The following is an 18,679-nucleotide window of genomic DNA, read 5'->3' as shown; positions in this document are numbered from 1 at the left end:
TGTTGGTTCTTCCAATACTCATGGGGGTCTAATTAGAAATGAATGGATTTGTTAATTGATTTTTATTTTTTTAAAATGTGACTAATAGAAAATTGTCACGTATTTAAAGATTATTTAATTGAATGGTTGTTAAAAAAAATGGTCAATGTTGGACTCAAAGATGAATGTGAATAGTATTTGAGAGCTAATAGGTAGATGAAAGGTAATTTTATACGATTTTCAGTAGTTCAAGAATATTTTAGGTCATTTTCTGACAATTAATTAAACACCTAAATAAATTATTTTTAAAAATCAACACATTTTATATTTAAGAATGTGATTTGTTAAGACCAGACTTCTCATAATCATAGCTAAAGTTTGATTACAAACTGCAAATATTTCTTCCTTTCTAAAATAAGTGTTGTTTTAACTAAAAAAAATTGCCCAAATTAATTATCGGAATAGAAATTCAACACGAAAAATTAGGTAACTCTTCTTTCGTCCCAATTTATAGGGCATAGTTGAGATTTTGAAAGTCAATCAATTTTTTTCATTGAAATTTCTTTATATGTTTTAAAATTTTAATTTATTAATTATTATGATTTATAATACTTGTTACATAATTTTCAAACGTATAAACTTTAATTTAAAATAATTGAAGTTTTGATGTCCAAATTTATGGTAAAAATATAAAATTTTGAATATCAAAATTCTAATTACGCTACATACATGTGAAACATAAAAGATATTTCCAACTATATTTTTATATTAAATAACCATATTTAATAAATAGGAATATGGAGTGCTACAATAGTCAATAAAGTAATCTAGGAAGCTACATAGTTTATTTGTCAAATAATGTAAGCTACTAGGCTTAGACTCCCCCACTGCAAAGAGACAAGCAATCATGTGAAAAATATGGTGGTGCGCTGTGCTGGATGATTTTGAACACCTCAAAATGAATTAAATTTAATTTATCTAAATATTGTTTGAATTGAAATAATAATACACATATCTTGTTTTTTTAATCATTAAAAAATGTGGTAAGATGAATAAGATAAATCTCATTATTCTTAATCTGAGATTTAAGATTCCGTCCTTGGAATGAAAAAAAATCTAATATCTAGGAGTACTTTCCCATTTAAATAGTCTTATGTAGTGTGAATCTAAATTAGTTAAGCTCACAATTTTCAAATATTATATAGTATTTTTATTTTCTTACTTATTACGTTTTGTTTTCGAGAGTCAATTGACTAATCTTTGAAGTTAAATTGAATAAGATTGATTTAATAATTTAAATATAGATATTAAAAAAATTGTACAAAAAATACTATAAGTTACAATCATTTTCATATTAATATGATTAAAAAACACATCTTAAAATATTAAAAAAATTACCTATAAAAAACGAAACATGACAAATATAAATGACAAAAATAAGTTATAGAAAATAAGTTCCACTTTATTTAATGTAATGTGTCCCCACAACACACATTGGACTTATCAATTTGATTCTCTTTATATATGCAAAATCCCATCACACCTTCCAATCACACAAAAAATGGAGAAAATTCATCACAATTATGTGAATGTGAGAGGACTGAAGCTTCACTGTGCAGAAATTGGAACAGGTCCTAATTAATATTCCATAATTTTATTTTATTTTTATAAAAAATTGGTACTGAAATTAAAATATTTTACATTTATATAGGTCCTGTAGTAGTATTTCTACATGGATTCCCTGAGATATGGTACTCATGGAGGCATCAAATGATAGCAGTGGCAGATGCAGGATTTCGAGCCATAGCTCCTGATTTTAGAGGCTATGGTTTGTCAGAGTTGCCTACATATCCCGAGTTAACGACATTCAAGGACCTTGTTGATGATTTACTTGATATGATTGATTCATTAGACATCCATAAGGTGAAATTTTTTACATGATTTTCACTAAGATCGTTTATCGATCTCCTGACTCTTCCTTTTAACTCCTTGTTTCGTAAATCGATCACTTATTATTTTATGTAGGTTTTTCTTGTGGGGAAGGATTTTGGAGCTAGAGTAGTTTTCCATTTTGCACTCCTACACCCTAATAGAGTTTTAGCAGTTGCAACACTTGGTGTCCCATTCCTTCTCACTGGTCCAGGAACATTTCCTCAAGATCTCCTTCCAAAAGGTTTCTATGTGTTGAGATGGCAGGTAAGAACGTGTGTGTTTGATACGATAAAAGTCATTTTTAAGAAATTATTTTGTGTTCATAGATGGTAGGTGTTAGTAGTTTTGGGTAGTGGTGGAAGAAGAAAGGTTGAGGTTGATGTGGTGAGTTGACATGTCATATATGGACCAATAGTATAACACTAATGAATATAAATTGGGGGGTGCGGGGATAGACCACATAACACTGTTAATTTTAGTATTCCATCTGTCCCAACTGTTTAACTCTCGAAAAACAAAATGTGTCACATAAATTGGCACGAAAAGAATAGCATTTATATAATATCTTATTCTTCAATTTTTACTATTGCATGTTGCCTCTTTGCATTGTTCATCTTGCTATTTTGTTATTATTTTTTTTATTCTTTTAATCCTGCTTTGTTTTGGACTTCTTTTGAGTTGAGGCAAAGGATGGTTGCTTCCAAGCTCACCTCTCAGTTGTCATTATTCGATCACTTGCTTTTCTACTAAGTGATTTGCTATGCTTAGGGAACTTTGGATTTTAGCACCCAAAAAATCTATCTGTGCAAACAATGTAGACCTGTATTTGGAACTTCCTCTGCCAAAAACCTTTATACTCCACAACTGAGGGATAAGATTTGTGTACATCTTACCCTCCTTAAATTTCACTAGTGGGATTAAACTGCGTATGTTGTATGGACTGATATAACATTAAACTATTTCAGTAGTAGAGGAGCAAATAGATCTTTTACCCTTTTCTATATTACGTATAAATGCCCTTAAAAGAATATGTTATGTTTACCTATCCAACACAATTGAAAGTCCTTACTCATGATGGGCGGACATTATTTTTTCTTACGACTATATAGACTTTAAACTTCATATTATGGGTGTATAAAACTGAATCGAAAATCGAATCAAATTGCAAATTGAGTCAAATAGAACAAAAAACTCGACTAGTGGTTTGGTTTGACTTGGTTTGGTATTGGAGAAAGAAACCCAACTATATTTGGATTGGTTTGGTTTTAACTAAAAAACAATAACCCGAGACCAAACCAACCTGACATTATATATGTAATTTTAAAATTTTATTTTATACATAAAAATATTTACACTGATATAATTTTGAAAATATTTCTTATACTATTTCATAGTTTTTATCTTTTAATATATTATTTCAAGTTTAAAACTTAGAATTCAAAATGGTCCAATAAAGATTATAGTTCATAGATGTTGATAATTATAATAATAAAACTTATATCAAAATCAAATTAATACTAATGCAAAAAGAAAATCAATTCAACACTAAGAATGACAATAATATTGAATATTTGTTCTTTAGTTTTACATTAGTTTAGATAATTAAAATACATAATTTAATTTTAATTTTCATTAAGTATTTAGTAATTTAACTAATACTTGTTAAACTTATTTTAGCATGATTTAGTACTTTTAAATTATGATCATTTTTCATTATGACTTCGCAATATTTATTTATATGATGATTTCATTATTATTTTTTATTGAATATTTTAGTGTCATCACTCATCTCATATTTTGTGTTATTTTCTTAAGAAACACCTTAGATAATTATATTTTGGTTGGACTAAAGAAATATTTGAGCACAAGTTAATTATATGTTTGTATGCAAACTTTATCGAAAAAATCTGAGGTTTATTAGTTTGATTTATAAATTAAAAAATTCGACACAATGGTTTGGTTTGGTATTTGAAAAACCCGAACCAACCCGAGGTTGAAAAACCCAAAAAAATCCGAATTTTATTAGTTTGGTTTGGTTTATAAATTTAAAATTTTTATACAAATGGTTTGATTTGATATTTGAAAAACTCGAACCAACCCGGTCATATACACCCCTACTTCATATTACTAGCTCTGTCTAACACTTGCACATTTTATTAGTCACTATGCTAAAGTCCAAAATCCATAAAGTTGAAATCTGGCTTCACCTCGCCTATGTTTTGCAGGAACCAGGGCGAGCTGAAGCGGACTTTGGGCGTTTTGATACAAAAACAGTAGTTAAAAACATTTATATATTATTCTCTGGAAGTGAATTGCCAGTAGCAAAGGATGATGAAGAAATTATGGACTTGGTTGATCCTTCTACACCATTACCTGCCTGGTTTACTGAAGAAGATCTTGCAAATTATGCATCTCTTTATGAAAACTCAGGCTTCCAGACTGCACTGCAGGTGCCTTACAGGTCAGTCACTTCTATTCAACTCTAGTTGTGGTCATATTTAGAGCGTCAGATTAGGATAGAAGATTAGTAGGTAGTTTGATGTTTTCTCACTTTCCGATAGGATTAGGCTTCGTGGTAGTCTAGAGCACCGTGTCTGTCGTAGTATAAAAAAAATATTAAGGTGGTTTTTTTTTTTTTTTGGCAGGGCTTGGCTAGAAGAATATGGAGTTGAAGATATCAAAATCAAAGTTCCATCTTTGCTTGTGATGGGGGAGAAGGATTATGCCCTTAAGTTTGGTGGATTAGAGCACTTTATTTCAAGTGGAATGGTGAAAGAGTATGTACCTAATCTTGAAATCACATTCTTACCAGAAGGAAGCCATTTTGTCCAAGAGCAGTTTCCTCAACAGGTCAATCAGTTGATCATCAACTTCCTCAACAAGCTCGTTTGACGAAAATGAGTCGAAGCAATGCTTTTCCCTCTTTGTATTTGAATGCTGATCACATTTTCGCCATATCTCTACTTGTATGTTGATCAATAAGTGAGGCAACGGTTTTGGATGCCTCGGTTCTACATTATGTTTCCACAGACTTTACAGCAACATTTCCTGTTATACTTCATTGAATCATTTTGAATCTGGTCTAACAGGCAAATGATATAAAAGCAAATGAAATAGAAGAGATTTAGGTACATATCACAGAAGAGAGTTTGCTATACACGTAAGAGAAGTGCTACTACGCCCTGCTCTCTGAGTGGGATGAAGTTTTCACTCATAGACAGGAAATCGAGCGTTTTTGGGATCTGTCATGTCTAGGAAAAGATAAGCCATACCCGCAATACCTTCAAAAAGGGAGTATGGGGTATCTCCTCCATGCATTTCTCCTTTCGCTATTAGCTTGTGAGCTCTATCAAGAAGGAAGCAGGCAAAAGCTTTGGCTCTATACAAGTACTCCACATTTCCTGTGAGCCGATACAGAGATAAGAAGGCATAAGCATTCCCGCTGATGCCATGACAAATCCCAACACGCTTAAGAAGGCCGCGGTTCCATACTACCTCTGCTGCAGCTACTGCTGCATTAAGAAATTCTTCGTCTCCAAAAACCTGGCATTGGAATATTCCAAGTCACTTCAAGTTACAAAATCAACTGACAGAAAGTCTTGAGCAAAGGAAACCAAAAACTATATGAACTTGAAAACACAATTTCTTCATTCCTCTTTCTTCTTAGGAATGCAGTAACGCATTAATGCTCATTGAAAACCCAATTTGTTTCAAATGCAATGAAGAACACGCTAAAAATTGTCCAGGAATAACAAGGTAAGTTCAATGTAGAATTCCATAGATCGCGACCTCCTTGAGCTACTTTAACTTAGTTACAATATATTGAAATCAAGACGGGGTGAAAACAGTTGAAAGTGAACTTATGATGTTAAAAACCATGTCAGTTACCATATAAAAAAGTTTGAAATTCGTCATTGTAAGAGATGCTAGAACCTCTTACATCTCAAGAGCATAAAAACAAAGAAAAAACTCAAGGGAGTTCTATGTAATGACACAAGGAAAGTCTAAATGCTCGAACGCCCTCAATTAGTTAAGGAAATGATGAATCTTCGATCAGTAAGATGTCATACATAATAGCATGTGAGGCAAATATAATTAAAGGGGTTATTACCTCAGCTGCCTTGACAAGTGTTAGCACAATCCCAGGAGCTCCATGGCACCAATGCACGAGTAAATCTCTCCTCCTATCATTTTCACTTGCAGGGTAATTTCCACTGGGAAACCGATTCTTAACCATGTACTTTAAAGTCCCTTTGACATCTTCATAATCATCGGGTTTCAGTTCAAAGTCCATCAGAACATGCATAATTCCAGCCAATCCATGAGCTGCACCCCAGTACATCTCACCATACCATTCATGCATCAATGGGCTTCTGCCCTTCCCGCCCAATTTTCTTCCATTCTTGATGATTTCATTGATCACAGCAGCCTTAGACACAATCAAGAAAGGGTAAGTTTGGATAGGATACCACAACCGCCTGAGTAATGCCTGCTTAGATTACAGAACTTATTGTTGCACTTACAGTGTAGGTGGAAGGAATTGTTCCTTGGCCAATATGCTTATTTATAAATAGAAAGGCCCAGAGGTATCCAGCTCTACCATACAGCAATTCATCAGGAAGATCTTTGGTTAATTTTATCTGCTCTTAGAACAAAATGTGTATCTTGTAAGCTATCATGTAAAGGAAAATAGAACAGAAGCTTGTATAAAACAAACCTTCAATATGAAAGTCTAGCTATAAGCTTCCGTTTTGTTTTCCTATCACGTAAGGGAAAACACAGACGGAAGTTTATATAAAACAAACCTTCAATATGAAAGTCTAATATAAGCTATCAAAACCGAACCTCTTTAAATTGAGATACATAGTAGAAAACTAATTGATCATCACCCATGTACTTGGCAACGACGGCACCTAGTGCACAAACCCCAGCTCTCCCACATAGGAACGTCACATCCCTATAATTCATTGATCAAATTAACACAATAATCAACCCAAAAAAAAGGCCATTTTGTTTATCCGGTTGCCATTTGAAACTTTAAATTGAAAAGCCAGGAAGTCATCACTTCCCTCAAGATCATTTTATCCAAAGTAACACAAAACATATACTAGAAAAGTCCATTTTCCTCATATTGCTGCCAATTGAAGCTTTACATTGAAAACCCCATAAAGGGATGCCAATAATTAAAACTCATGGATCCAATTAACACATAAAATCAACCAAAAAAATGCCCAATTTCTTATCTTGACGCCATTTGAAACTTTAAATTGGAAACCAAGAAAGGCGTGCGAGATATTGATCAAAGTAACACAAAAAATCAACAAAAAGTTCATTTTGATGATGTATCGTCAGAGGAAACTTTAAATAAACCACACTGCATATAACATAGAAAGGATAAGACTTTCCCCAGATCAAGCGCAAACCTTGAGTGTCGAGAAGCAGAGTCACAATCCTTCACAATCTGAGAGGAAACAGCAAGGTCATTCGTGTTCTTCGTCACCTGATAGGCCTTGAAGAGCAAAAAAGCAGTCCCAAGGGTTCCACAATATAGTGTAAAATCTGGAACCTGTTGCTTTGTTAGTCCCCATGTCTCCACCACTATCTGTTAGCAACCGCACCAGACACCAATTCGTCAAAAACAACAATTATACCTCAAACTCAAACTAGCTAAAATCAACCATATTAGACTCATGTCATTCTGCTATTTATAGTCTGTTTGACCAAGCTTCCAAAATCTACTTAATTGAAAAAAGTAATTTATTTAATCAAAAGTTTTTTCCAAAAAAAGTACTTTCGAAGAGTAACCGTTTATGTTTGGCTAATCAATTTGAGAAACACTTCTACCAATATTAGAGCAACAAGTTATTCTTGTCCAAGTTTCCAATAGTACACGAAAACACTAATTTTTTAGCTTCCGAAAAACATATTTTGCTACTCCGTCCTCTAGAATTATTATTTTTTTGCTTAAAAGCTTGGCCAAATAACTGAATTCTCTAAATCAAACATTTTATTCTTTTTCACTTTTACCTTTCTAGAAGCTTGATTAAATAGACTATTAATAAGAGTCAACCATCAAAAACACATCAGAACTATCACTTTTTTACGAGTTTCATACCTCAATCATAATTTGCTCTATTTTCCTACGTGAACTATAAAAAAGTGAAACTCGCAAAAAAATGATATTTTAACAATTATGACTATGAATAATCTATCATATAAGGAAAGAATATCAAGTTGCTTACAGTTTCTTTGAGATCGAGAGCTGCGCGTTTGAACTTTTCGGATAGAATGTGGTATGGTGTTGAGAGAAGCTTCAACAGTGATTCATTCGTTCCTTGCGGAATTGGATGTTGTTCTTCTTCTATCGCCGGATTCTCTGCAACAAAATCCGGCATTACATTTGGGTAAAACCGATCCGCCATTTCTGCAATTCGACTGAAAATCGAAGAAATTTTCAGAGAGTCGCTATACTAGGCTGAGTAGTCAACGACAGAACGACGTCGTAATTGGAAATATTTTTTATAAAAAAATTCTCAAATTCAACTTGATTTCCGAGAATTTTATGGCCAAACATGGTTATTCTTATTTTTTAAGTCGTCTTGAGGTGGCAATGGGTTTTCTAAAGAAGGTGGAATATAATATCTAATCTCCGCAAAATATATAGTTGAAATGTTCATTCTTTCGCCTACAATAATAACAAGATTCAAGAAGAATGTTGTTCAGCTTTTATCTCTATTTTATTTCACGAGGTATGTTGTTGTTGATTTATATACTATTTTTTTAATATGTTAGGGACATTTTAAACCCTTATTTTAAAGTTATCATAGATGTTGACTTAAAAGTTATATTCCATTAGCACAAAGGCATTGCTAAAAGCCATAATCATAATTCATAAAAAGAGCAAACAAAAGTTCCATAGTTCATCATACAAATTCTTCTTTACACCAAAAGTAAAATAAAGGCAAACAATTCATCTTAAATCTTCTGGATAGTATTGCCAATATCTTCGAAACATCTCAAGATTCTTTCCTTCCTTATGTTAGAGATAGAATGGTGAACCGTAGGTGTGTACTTTAAACCTCAATACTCTCGTGCTCGAAGTATGCTTGAAAAATGCATAGCTCTATCGAAGGAACAATGCCACCATTCGAAGAGGTACCTGGAAAATGCATAGATCACGGGAACTTACAAGTATTTACTTGCACCAACATTTATATCGTCCATGAGATCAGCTTCAAAGGCAGAAGTTGATTCGATGATGAACAAACCCAGAATTCTTGTGGTTCCTGCATTGATTGATCGTGTCATTGGTTTAGATAATGTAAATTTGTCCCTCGCTCCTTTATCGATGACAAGGAAACATGGGAAAGCAAACAATCAAGCATATAAACAGTACAGTCCAGGTCGTTCATATCATACATACAAGACACACTTTACTCAAACATGGTCACGCAAGCATTCTACACATATAACTAGCAAGTTTCACTTCGACACATTCACAAGAGTTATAACAAGTCATGTATGACATATGAAGGTTTAACTTGGTCACTATTTATCTAATTATCTTCTCGAGATAATTTTGTGTCTTTCCGTGAAATATGCTTGTTCTAACACATACACGGCTAAGGATAACATAACTACTTCACTTTAAGCATTTTAACAAACACATGCACTAGTTTGTACGCAAACCAATTCAAGGGTTGTGTCTCGGTAACCTCAATGCTACCTTAGTAAAAGTGATGTTACGAGGTCAAGAATGCATTCAATCTACATCACCAATAACATAACAACATCCTGTCCATCTGTAATGAAGAGATGGGGAAGAATCTCTTATTAACGCAAATGGGAAACTTTAATTTCTTTTTTCATTACTTTTCATAGGAGCTAGACACATGTCTTAGGTCAGTTTTCAGGCTAATCAGTATGATAATTTTTCTCTATGAAAACATATTGGGAAGGGCAATTATACTGTATATGTGGGTGTGTGGGTGGGTGAGTGGGTATAAGGCTAATCATCCTTGACGGGAAGCATTTATGATTTAACGAGCACCGAAAGATGCTTAACCCTAGTTCCTGAAGAGGGAAAAACACACCAAAAACATACAACAGAAAAACTTGCAGCACTTAAATTTCAAGTAATCAACCTAAAACCACTTTCACAAACAAGCTCCATTTTGTACTAAGATATCCAATTTTGTTGTATACTCAACCAAATTACTTTATTAATCTTCATAAAGCTCACAGCAAGATAACCAGCGCACACTTTATTAATGCATTCAACCTGCTACTTCCTATTTGGCATTGAGGATTGTGTATCAACATGATATGAATTGCGCGGGAAGATAGAACTTAATTGAGCATGATAACAATAATATTTCAATGTTGCTGAAGTACCAAGCATCTTACATGATAAGGAAGAACGCAAAGGAACACAATGACAAAGATACAATGTGATCACTAAATATGAGAACATGGATACAAGACAATCAGAAAGATTTTTACCCTCTGCCTCCACAGTGTCACCTGTCATCACATCACTTCATATGAGGTGAAGCAAGGCTCTCAAAGTAGGTCGTAGCTTGAGCTTGACGAAAATAATCACCAGATGAGTAAACGTCAAGTTGCTTGTATGAGCCATCCCTTGAATTATACAGTGCTAGCTCTTCCCCAAGCTGCAGCAGAAATTCATCACAATTCTCAGCCACGAACAATGGTAAGATATAAGCCCTACGTTCAACGGGTAACGAGATGGTAACCAATTTAGTCCAGGATTCCTCAACACCATACTCCTTCATCACCCACACATCCGCCTTATTCTTTTCGTAGTTGCAACAACCGACTAAATACCCCCTCGAAACACCTAACGTCCAATAAACACCTCCATCTTCATAACTAGGCAGTGCTATTTTCCCATATCTCTCTACAGCCAGGTCCAAAGTAACAATCTCCCAAAACGAACCCGAACAATGACTATGGGACGCTTCCCAATGAAGTGCCCCATTTACAAACACACCAACCTTTCCATTTAAACTACCACTATTGAATCCCTCAATCATTTTCCAAGATTTAGCCTTTAAGCTATAAACATTAACCATATTCTCATATCTTCCCTCAATATGAGGAAAACTAAAGATCTTCACAACCTTATAATCTTCAAAAGATGCATCATAACCAAATCCATATCTAATAAAACAACCAACACCACTACCACCACCGCCGCCGCCATTACTCCGAAGCATTGAATCAGGAAACACATTAAACTTTCCAGTACAGGGGTTCAATAGCATTACTGTAAACGAGTCACTAGTTAAACAAATCAACCCATTACAAGAACCCAAAATCCTAGCTGAGATAGCTAAAGATTTAGCAGGACAACTATTTCTAGCCACACTAAGGCATGAATTTTCAAACCCCATGTTGTAAAAATTGCATTTTCTACCTGAACCATAAACAGAAGCTACCACAGCAAGTTTATAATCAGTCAATTTGGGGTTCTTTAAGCAAAAATCGACATGGGTTTTGCTGAATAAAGGATTTGAGAGCAAAAAAAACCAAGATTTCGAAACACACCTGAATTTCAAGAGGGATTTGACAGGTAACCTCAAGAAAATCTCAAAAATGATTTCTTGGGGAAAAATTGTTGACCCTTCAGAAGTTTGTTCCATTTTTTATGATTCAATTTGCTTATTGAATTGAATCAATAGAATCACTATTTTATTGATGCAATTGTTGTCGAAATTTCGCTTGCCGATAAGCTTATACGAGTGACCTTTTAAGTAGTCTGATGTTGTCATGCCTGCTTGCCGATACAAGGGTATTTTTGGTATTATTAATTTGTGCGCTTTAAAATTGTCATGTGTATGTACTATCTGCGGTTTGGATAATTAGTCTAATATTTTTTACGAAAAATTACTTTAAAATGTATTTCTTTAATAAATAACTATTGATTTTAGCGATATTTTTTTATCTATTACTATTTGTAGTAACATATCTACAATATGTATTAAAATTGAATTATGTATGCAATATATATGTATTATAGCTGTTTAAAATATATTATGCTTTTTTGGAAAGAAATTGACACATTGTATTATAAGTGTATTAAAATATGAGATAAATGTATTATTTATCAATAAAACTTGTATTATATGTGTTTTATAAATTGTTCTCTATAATATGTATTAAAATTGTATTATAAATGTATTAAAAGTGATCAAGTGAAAAAAAAATGTTATTGCTATAAAAGGTAAATATTTTCTTAATATAGTATATTTATATAAGTTTCCTTTTTTCCTTATCTATTGTATAAGTGGTTTTTAAGTAGTTGGACGTTGTTATGCCTGCTTGTCGATACGAGGGTAGTTTTTATATTAGGTAATTGTTTTATATGTATTATCTTTGATTTGGTCGACCAGTTGGACACTCATCATCAACTTTACAAGTGGCTTTTGAAGGGGATGGATATTGTCACGTTTGCCTGTCGATACGAGAGAATTTTTATTTATGAATTTGAATGATTTAAAATTGTTATATGTAATGGTGTTTTTATATGTACTTATCTCCGCTTTGGGTGGCCAGTCGAATATCCAAATGTACAAGTGACTTCTAAGTAGCTGGTTGTTGTTGTGATTGCTTACCGACACGAGGGTACGTTTGGTATTATGAATTTGTGTGCTTTTAAAATTGTTATATGTAATGGATTTTTTTTATATGTGTTGTCTCCTGTTGGGTGGCCTGTCGAACATTTTGCGTCAGCTATAAAATGACCTATAAGCAGTTGGACGGTGTCATATTTGTTGTCATTACGAGGGTATTTTTGGTAGAGGAAATTGTACGCTTTAAACTTGTTATATGCAATTATCTTTTATATGTATTAATTCCTGCTTGGGTGGTAAGTCAAACGTCCTTCGCCAACTATACAAATAGCATTTCAGGAGTTGAACGTTGTCATGTATATATGTTGCTTGTCAATACGAGGACATTTTTTATAGGCCAAATCTATCGATGGCTCCCTAAAGTTGACACCAAATTTCACTTAGACACCTTAAATGGGCGATGTTCATTTTAGACACCTCATGTAGGGGGGAGACGAGCACCGGAGAGGATAAACANAGTCTTCCGCTTATTTATTATCTTTTATCCTCGTATTTCTACTTCTCTATCGTTGTGGTTGGGTTAGATTGACGTGTCCGGTGGGATATGGACACGTGCCATCACATCCGGATTTGGGGTGTGACAGTCATTAATCCATTGGTTAATTTTTATTTTTACTCAAAATTAATGATTTAAAAATTACTTTTGACATAAATGACAAATGTCGTCATTTAATTTGTCACTTTACATGTGATTCGCGAGCGTAACACACATTATATATTTTTGCTGATATAAAAAAAGTGTCCAAATGACACAACGAAACTCAACATTAAGTGTCTAAAATGAACATCGCCTACTTAAGGTGTTTAAGTGAAATGTGGTGCCAACTTTAGGAGGCTACCGATGGATTAGGCCTTTTAAAATTGTTACATTTAATTAATGATTTTTTTAGGCTTAAGTCATTGACAGTCACTCAAAGTTGTCCGCACAATTCACTTGGACACCTTAACTAGAAGTTGTACCTATTGAACACATTTTGCTTACATGGCATAAAAAGTGTTTTACACAATTATTTAGCGCATGAACATATCTTCTTCAAAATGTGTGTTTTACACAATTATTTAGCGCATGAACATATCTTCTTCAAAATGTGTTTAGCTGTACCTCTTTTCTTTTCCTTTCGTCTTCAACCATATCTTCTTGGAGCATTGGGGTGTTTTTTCAAAGCTCAATATATAGCAATAAATATGTTGAAATAACATGATTGTGATTGGTGACATATAACAAATCTAGTGAAATTAAGGGTGTGCATTCGGTTTTTCGGTTTGGATTTTCAGTTTTTAGTTTTGTAAAAGTGTAACCCAATCCGATCCAAAATAAATTTGGTTTGGTTTGGTTTTCCTCTATTCGGTTCGGCTTTTTTCGGTTTGGTTGTTCTGTTATGTCAATAATTAATAACATATATAACTAAAGTAATAATATTTAATCCCTTAAATATACTTTCTAATATAAATCATAAGTAAAACTAAAAACACAATACTTTATAAATACACCTATTATAGATGTAATTCAAACATAAAATATAAACGTAATCATCATTAAAGGCAATAACCAAAAAGGGACAAAAGTGGTTAACTCCAACTTAATTCTAAGCCTAAACGTTATATATATTTAAAATCCAAAACCAAACAAAGTAATTTATTAATCCAAAACCAATCCGAAAAACCAAAAAAGCAATCCAAATAAAAATTTGGTTTGATTATTCAGTTTAATCCGAATAGTGCACACCCCTAAGTGAAACCATTGAAGATTTTGTATTCTTATTTGAGGGCATTTTATGTATTCTATTATACATAATGAAAATCTAATTTATATATATATATGCACTATTTAGTGATAGTTACATATAGTTAATTTAGTGAAACCATTGAATAATCTCAAATCTTATTTCCCTTCTTGTTTTCTTCTTCTTCTTTTCGGAGGTTGAATTCACTCATAAAATCAGTGTGTTAAGGTCGGTTTCATGAAAGCAAGAAAGGAAGCAAGTTTAGCGAACATAGAAATGGAGAGAGATGGATTTTGCTATTGGTATTGGTAGGCAACTTTTCCAATACGAGGACATTTTCGATATTTTTGGACTTGTAAACTTTAAAGTTGTTATACATAATGATTTTTCATATGTGTTATTTTCAATTTTGAGCATTTGATTGATTTTTCAAAGTCTAATAAAGCAAATAATGGGTTGAAGGAACCTAATAGTGACATATAGCTAACTTAGTGATATATTATATTGTGTGCTTTAAAATTATTATACCTAATGATTTTCATTTGTATTAGGGATCATTGAAATAAAAATTATATTAATAAAAAGAGTAAAAGTTTTTATCGACATTAATTAATTGTCATTAGATTTAATGACACTATAAGGTTTAGAGATATTTACAAAGAGTGTTAATTGTCCCTAAAAATTATATTTAGCGACAATTAAGTTATTTTCGTTAATAAAGAACTTGTTTGGATTGACTTAAAAGTTGATAAGACTTAAACCCACTTTTAAGTCATTTTTAGTTTTTGAGAGTGTTTGACAAGGTTAAAATTAACGTAAAATAAGTTTAAAATGATTTTTTTAAAAAGTTTAAAATCAAAAGTACAAGTCTTCAATTTCCGATTATAGAAAAATGTGCACCTAACATGATTGAATTTTGTTCGAATCGATTTATTTTTTTCAGATTCAATTTGATTGGATATTTCTAAGATGAATTTTCAATGAAAATGAGTGGAGTAAAATAAATACCACCTAGCATCATTGAATTTTGTTCAAATCGATTAATTTGATTTGATTGGATATTTATAAGATGAATTTTCAATGCAAATGAGTGGAGTAAAATAAATACCAAATCAAATAGAACTATCTAATTTCCATGAATGAGGTCCCAAAAACTCATTTTTCTGCAAGTGTCAGGTAAAGGCAGGACAAGAAAACTCTAATCCTAGTAAATTTCTTTTTCTTTAAAACATATATAATAAAGTTTGATTTTTTGATGCACCAAAAAGTTGACTTTTAAATCAAACATCGAATTGAAGAATCAAACTGTTAGGATAAAAATTGTACTCAACTGGACGAATTGAATGAATTTTGTTTGGTCCGATTTTTTAATTTTTCAATATTTATGCTTAACTCTAATAAGGCTATAAATGTATTGGAGTAACATGATAGTGCGATCCTTAATTTAGAAATGAGGAGTTCGAGTTTTGGGTATGATTGAAATTTTATTAAAAATGTCATTTTTAAAAATGGACTTTATAATATGAATTCGTATTTAATCGAACTTCAATAGATGTCGAATGAAAATAATACTTAATAATAATAACTAGGGGCGGGCGTTTGATATTCGGTTTGGGATTATCAATTTTCGGGTGTAGTAATTCGATAATTGACAGTTAAAAGTAGATACCAAATACCAAAATTTTAAATTTCGGTAATCGGTAAATTAAATTTCGATTTGATATGGTATTCGGGTAATACCGTCTTGAAGTTGTAGTCAATTGTATTACAAAATTAATTACTATTTTTCCAATCATTTCTATTTTTTATGTGGATGCACGATATAATAAAAGATCAATAAATAAGAAGATATCAAGAAAAAAAAATTGCTACAACTAAAAGATATGCATTTGTATTGTTTATGTTCATTCTTTAACTTTCTTCTTTGGACTTGTACTAATGAGTAATGGACATGTTGATATATGTTTTTCATTAAGTAAATAATTCGATATTTGGGAAATACCAGATGGTACTAGTGTCTCATACCAAACGGAAACCCGAATACCATAATTCTAAAATTTTACTTTCGAATATCACATCGAATACTCAATTACTGAATACCAAATCACCAAAAATTTCGATTCAATACAATAATTCCATTTTCGATAATTTATGCCCAACCCTAATAATAATAATGACATATAGAAAATTTAGTGAAAATCTCAATTGTTATTTCCCTTTTTGTTTTCTTTTTCTTCTCTCTTTTGTTCCAAGTAGGTGGTTAACGACTAGTGATTAAATTAGCCAAATCTTTGCTCAACTGAAAAAATGGACTAACCAATAATTAGAAAAATATAAGAGATAATGAATCAAATATCACATTATTAATTGGCCTAATATAACTTTGTGATTATAATCCAAACAACATAATAGATCATTTGGTATGACTAATTGTATAATCAGTGAAACAAATTCATTGTTATTCAAGGGTTATGGTGCTATGATAAATTTCTTCGTCTTTAATTAAATGTTTCATTTTTGAATTACAACAATAATAATAACAATATATCCAGTGAGTCACAAGTAAGGTCTGAGGAAAGTAGAGTGAATACAAACCTTACCGCTATCTCGTGAAGATAAAGAGGTTGTTTCCAAAAGATCTTTAGATATACAGAAAAAGTAAACAGTGACGAAAACATAACAACATAACTAATATAAATTAAAGCCTAAAAGAAAGAATACGAACAACAACAAGCAAAACAACATTCCGCTACCTACTAACCTTCTACCCTAGTACGCGACACTATCTAATATCACGTGCTCGTCACTTAAATGTTCTCAACACTTGCCACATCCGTAGCAAACCCAAACGAACTAAGTACCTCTAAATTCAACAACACTTTCTCATGTTGCTCCTTTGTTTAAATAAACATCATACTATTCTTTTTATTTTATCGTTGAGAGTTATTAGTCTTGAAAGTATGAATTTAACCAACATAGAAAAGCTAATTAATTAATACATATTCATTGGCCAATTTAATTAATCAAAATAAACTAATTTATGTTCATTTATTGAAAACTTGACTTCAAAAGATCACTGGATAAAGGTAAAATGGTAAATTTACGTAATTTCTTAAGGGACGTGAAATCTAAAAGAGTGAAATATAAATAGAAATGAATGGAGTAATTATTAGGTTAGTGGAAAACTTGATGTAATTAAGAGAGAGACGGTCAAGAATTTGATGTAATTTTAAGATATCTTTTTAAATTCTTTCTTTCTTTTTTCATATATAAATATATATTTGGGAAAAAGGTCTAAAACATATTCGAACTTTGACCAAAATTGTTGTAACAATACCGAACTTTGGAAAGGACCTTTTACCCCCTGCACTATTTAATAGTGTATTTTAAAGGTATATATGTGTCCACGTGGACATCAGAAATATTGCATCATCATAAATAGTAATGTATGTGTTCACGTGGATACATATATACCTTTAAAATACACTATTAAATAGTGCAGGGGTAAAAGGTCCTCCATAAAGTTTGGTATCGTAACAGCAATTTCGGCCAAAGTTGAAATATTTTTCAAACTATTTTCCCTATATATTTCAAAGAAAAAGAAAAAACAAACTTTTCCATTTCATTTGATTGTGTAATTATATTTGTCCAATCAAACAAGACGAAGGAAATTACATTCTGACAAATAAATAGATCATTATATATAACTATTATACTATGCAATTACTAGATTATGTAATTATTATTTCAATAGTTACACAGTCTGATTACAATTATACATGACTTTCTAAACAGATCCTGAAACTCAAAGGAATTAACAAAGACCTACACAGACTTTTAAGCATAGTTTAATTTGATACAATGCGCTAAGCGTATATTTGACCCTATTCACTTGTTAATCAGATAATTAGGTTAATTGAGTGCTCAAGTACTCCAATTAAATAAAAGATATAGGTTGATTAACTATTAAACATTAAAACCATATATGAACTAAACTATTAAGAAAGAACATATCTACTTAATTTCAAATACTTTAAGAATATACTTCAAACTTTTTTCATCTAAATTAAAAAATCTTTTTAAAAAAAAAAAAAAACTGTCTTATATTGTAGACCAATACAATTATGCCATTAAAGATGTGGAGGATTAATTTGAACACATGTCCATTCACATGGGCAAGAACTATTCAATGTCAGTTTGATCCCAAAAAAAAAAAAGTTATTGGGACCTCCTCCATGTGTGGAACATTATCATAATTGTCCACTTCTCAAACTATTATGCATGTGAGAATGATAATTTTTTTTTGTTCTTGCAAACGATATAGTCACCCTTTCTATTGGCCTAATCAAACTCTCGTCGTGTGATTGAAGTTCAGACATTTTTATATAA

The 18,679-nt window shown here is 31.9% G+C and overlaps 3 protein-coding genes across 4 annotated transcripts; 1 reads left to right on the top strand and 2 right to left on the bottom strand.

Annotated features, from left to right (window-relative positions):
- Positions 1-1,479: 1,479 nt before the first annotated feature.
- On the top strand, positions 1,480-4,942 carry LOC125865758 (uncharacterized). The gene is made up of 5 exons (XM_049545995.1): positions 1,480-1,610; positions 1,691-1,902; positions 2,005-2,175; positions 4,137-4,372; positions 4,557-4,942. The coding sequence occupies exons 1-5, from the start codon at positions 1,541-1,543 to the stop codon at positions 4,801-4,803; spliced, it is 936 nt and encodes a 311-aa protein (XP_049401952.1). The 5' UTR covers positions 1,480-1,540; the 3' UTR covers positions 4,804-4,942.
- A 135-nt stretch (positions 4,943-5,077) lies between these two features.
- Positions 5,078-8,420, bottom strand: LOC125865757 (lanC-like protein GCL2). 2 transcript variants are annotated; one of them, XM_049545994.1, is made up of 7 exons: positions 8,154-8,420; positions 7,335-7,513; positions 6,757-6,868; positions 6,435-6,551; positions 6,023-6,340; positions 5,407-5,454; positions 5,078-5,312 (listed from the first exon to the last, which is right to left on the bottom strand). In XM_049545994.1, exons 1-7 carry the CDS (start codon positions 8,331-8,333, stop codon positions 5,244-5,246), a joined length of 1,023 nt encoding a protein of 340 aa, XP_049401951.1. In that variant the 5' UTR covers positions 8,334-8,420; the 3' UTR covers positions 5,078-5,243. The 2 variants fall into 2 exon arrangements, with proteins under 2 accessions (XP_049401951.1, XP_049401950.1); XM_049545993.1 differs by having other exon boundaries at positions 5,116-5,454; positions 8,154-8,416.
- Positions 8,421-8,768: 348 nt separating this feature from the next.
- Positions 8,769-11,601, bottom strand: LOC125866206 (F-box/kelch-repeat protein At3g23880-like). The gene is made up of 2 exons (XM_049546519.1): positions 10,414-11,601; positions 8,769-9,197 (listed from the first exon to the last, which is right to left on the bottom strand). The coding sequence occupies exon 1, from the start codon at positions 11,574-11,576 to the stop codon at positions 10,446-10,448; it is 1,131 nt and encodes a 376-aa protein (XP_049402476.1). The 5' UTR covers positions 11,577-11,601; the 3' UTR covers positions 8,769-9,197; positions 10,414-10,445.
- Positions 11,602-18,679: the final 7,078 nt, after the last annotated feature.

Source organism: Solanum stenotomum, chromosome 5, assembly GCF_019186545.1.
Source record: "Solanum stenotomum isolate F172 chromosome 5, ASM1918654v1, whole genome shotgun sequence".
NCBI classification, from domain to species: Eukaryota; Viridiplantae; Streptophyta; class Magnoliopsida; order Solanales; family Solanaceae; genus Solanum; species Solanum stenotomum.
This window is presented reverse-complemented; position numbering and strand designations above follow the sequence as displayed.

What these genes read in the sequence shown, in the direction of transcription:
- LOC125865758 (XM_049545995.1), top strand. Translation starts at nt 1,541, where the DNA reads ATGGAGAAAATTCATCACAATTATGTGAATGTGAGAGGACTGAAGCTT. An exon ending in CTGTGCAGAAATTGGAACAG is followed by an intron (nt 1,611 to 1,690) that starts GTCCTAATTAAT and finishes ACATTTATATAG; the next exon opens with GTCCTGTAGTAGTATTTCTA. An exon ending in ATTCATTAGACATCCATAAG is followed by an intron (nt 1,903 to 2,004) that starts GTGAAATTTTTT and finishes TATTTTATGTAG; the next exon opens with GTTTTTCTTGTGGGGAAGGA.
- LOC125865757 (XM_049545993.1), bottom strand. Translation starts at nt 8,333, where the DNA reads ATGGCGGATCGGTTTTACCCAAATGTAATGCCGGATTTTGTTGCAGAG. An exon ending in CAATTCCTTCCACCTACACT is followed by an intron (nt 6,341 to 6,434) that starts GTAAGTGCAACA and finishes ATTGTGTCTAAG; the next exon opens with GCTGCTGTGATCAATGAAAT. An exon ending in CACTTGTCAAGGCAGCTGAG is followed by an intron (nt 5,455 to 6,022) that starts GTAATAACCCCT and finishes TTCCAATGCCAG; the next exon opens with GTTTTTGGAGACGAAGAATT.
- LOC125866206 (XM_049546519.1), bottom strand. Translation starts at nt 11,576, where the DNA reads ATGGAACAAACTTCTGAAGGGTCAACAATTTTTCCCCAAGAAATCATT.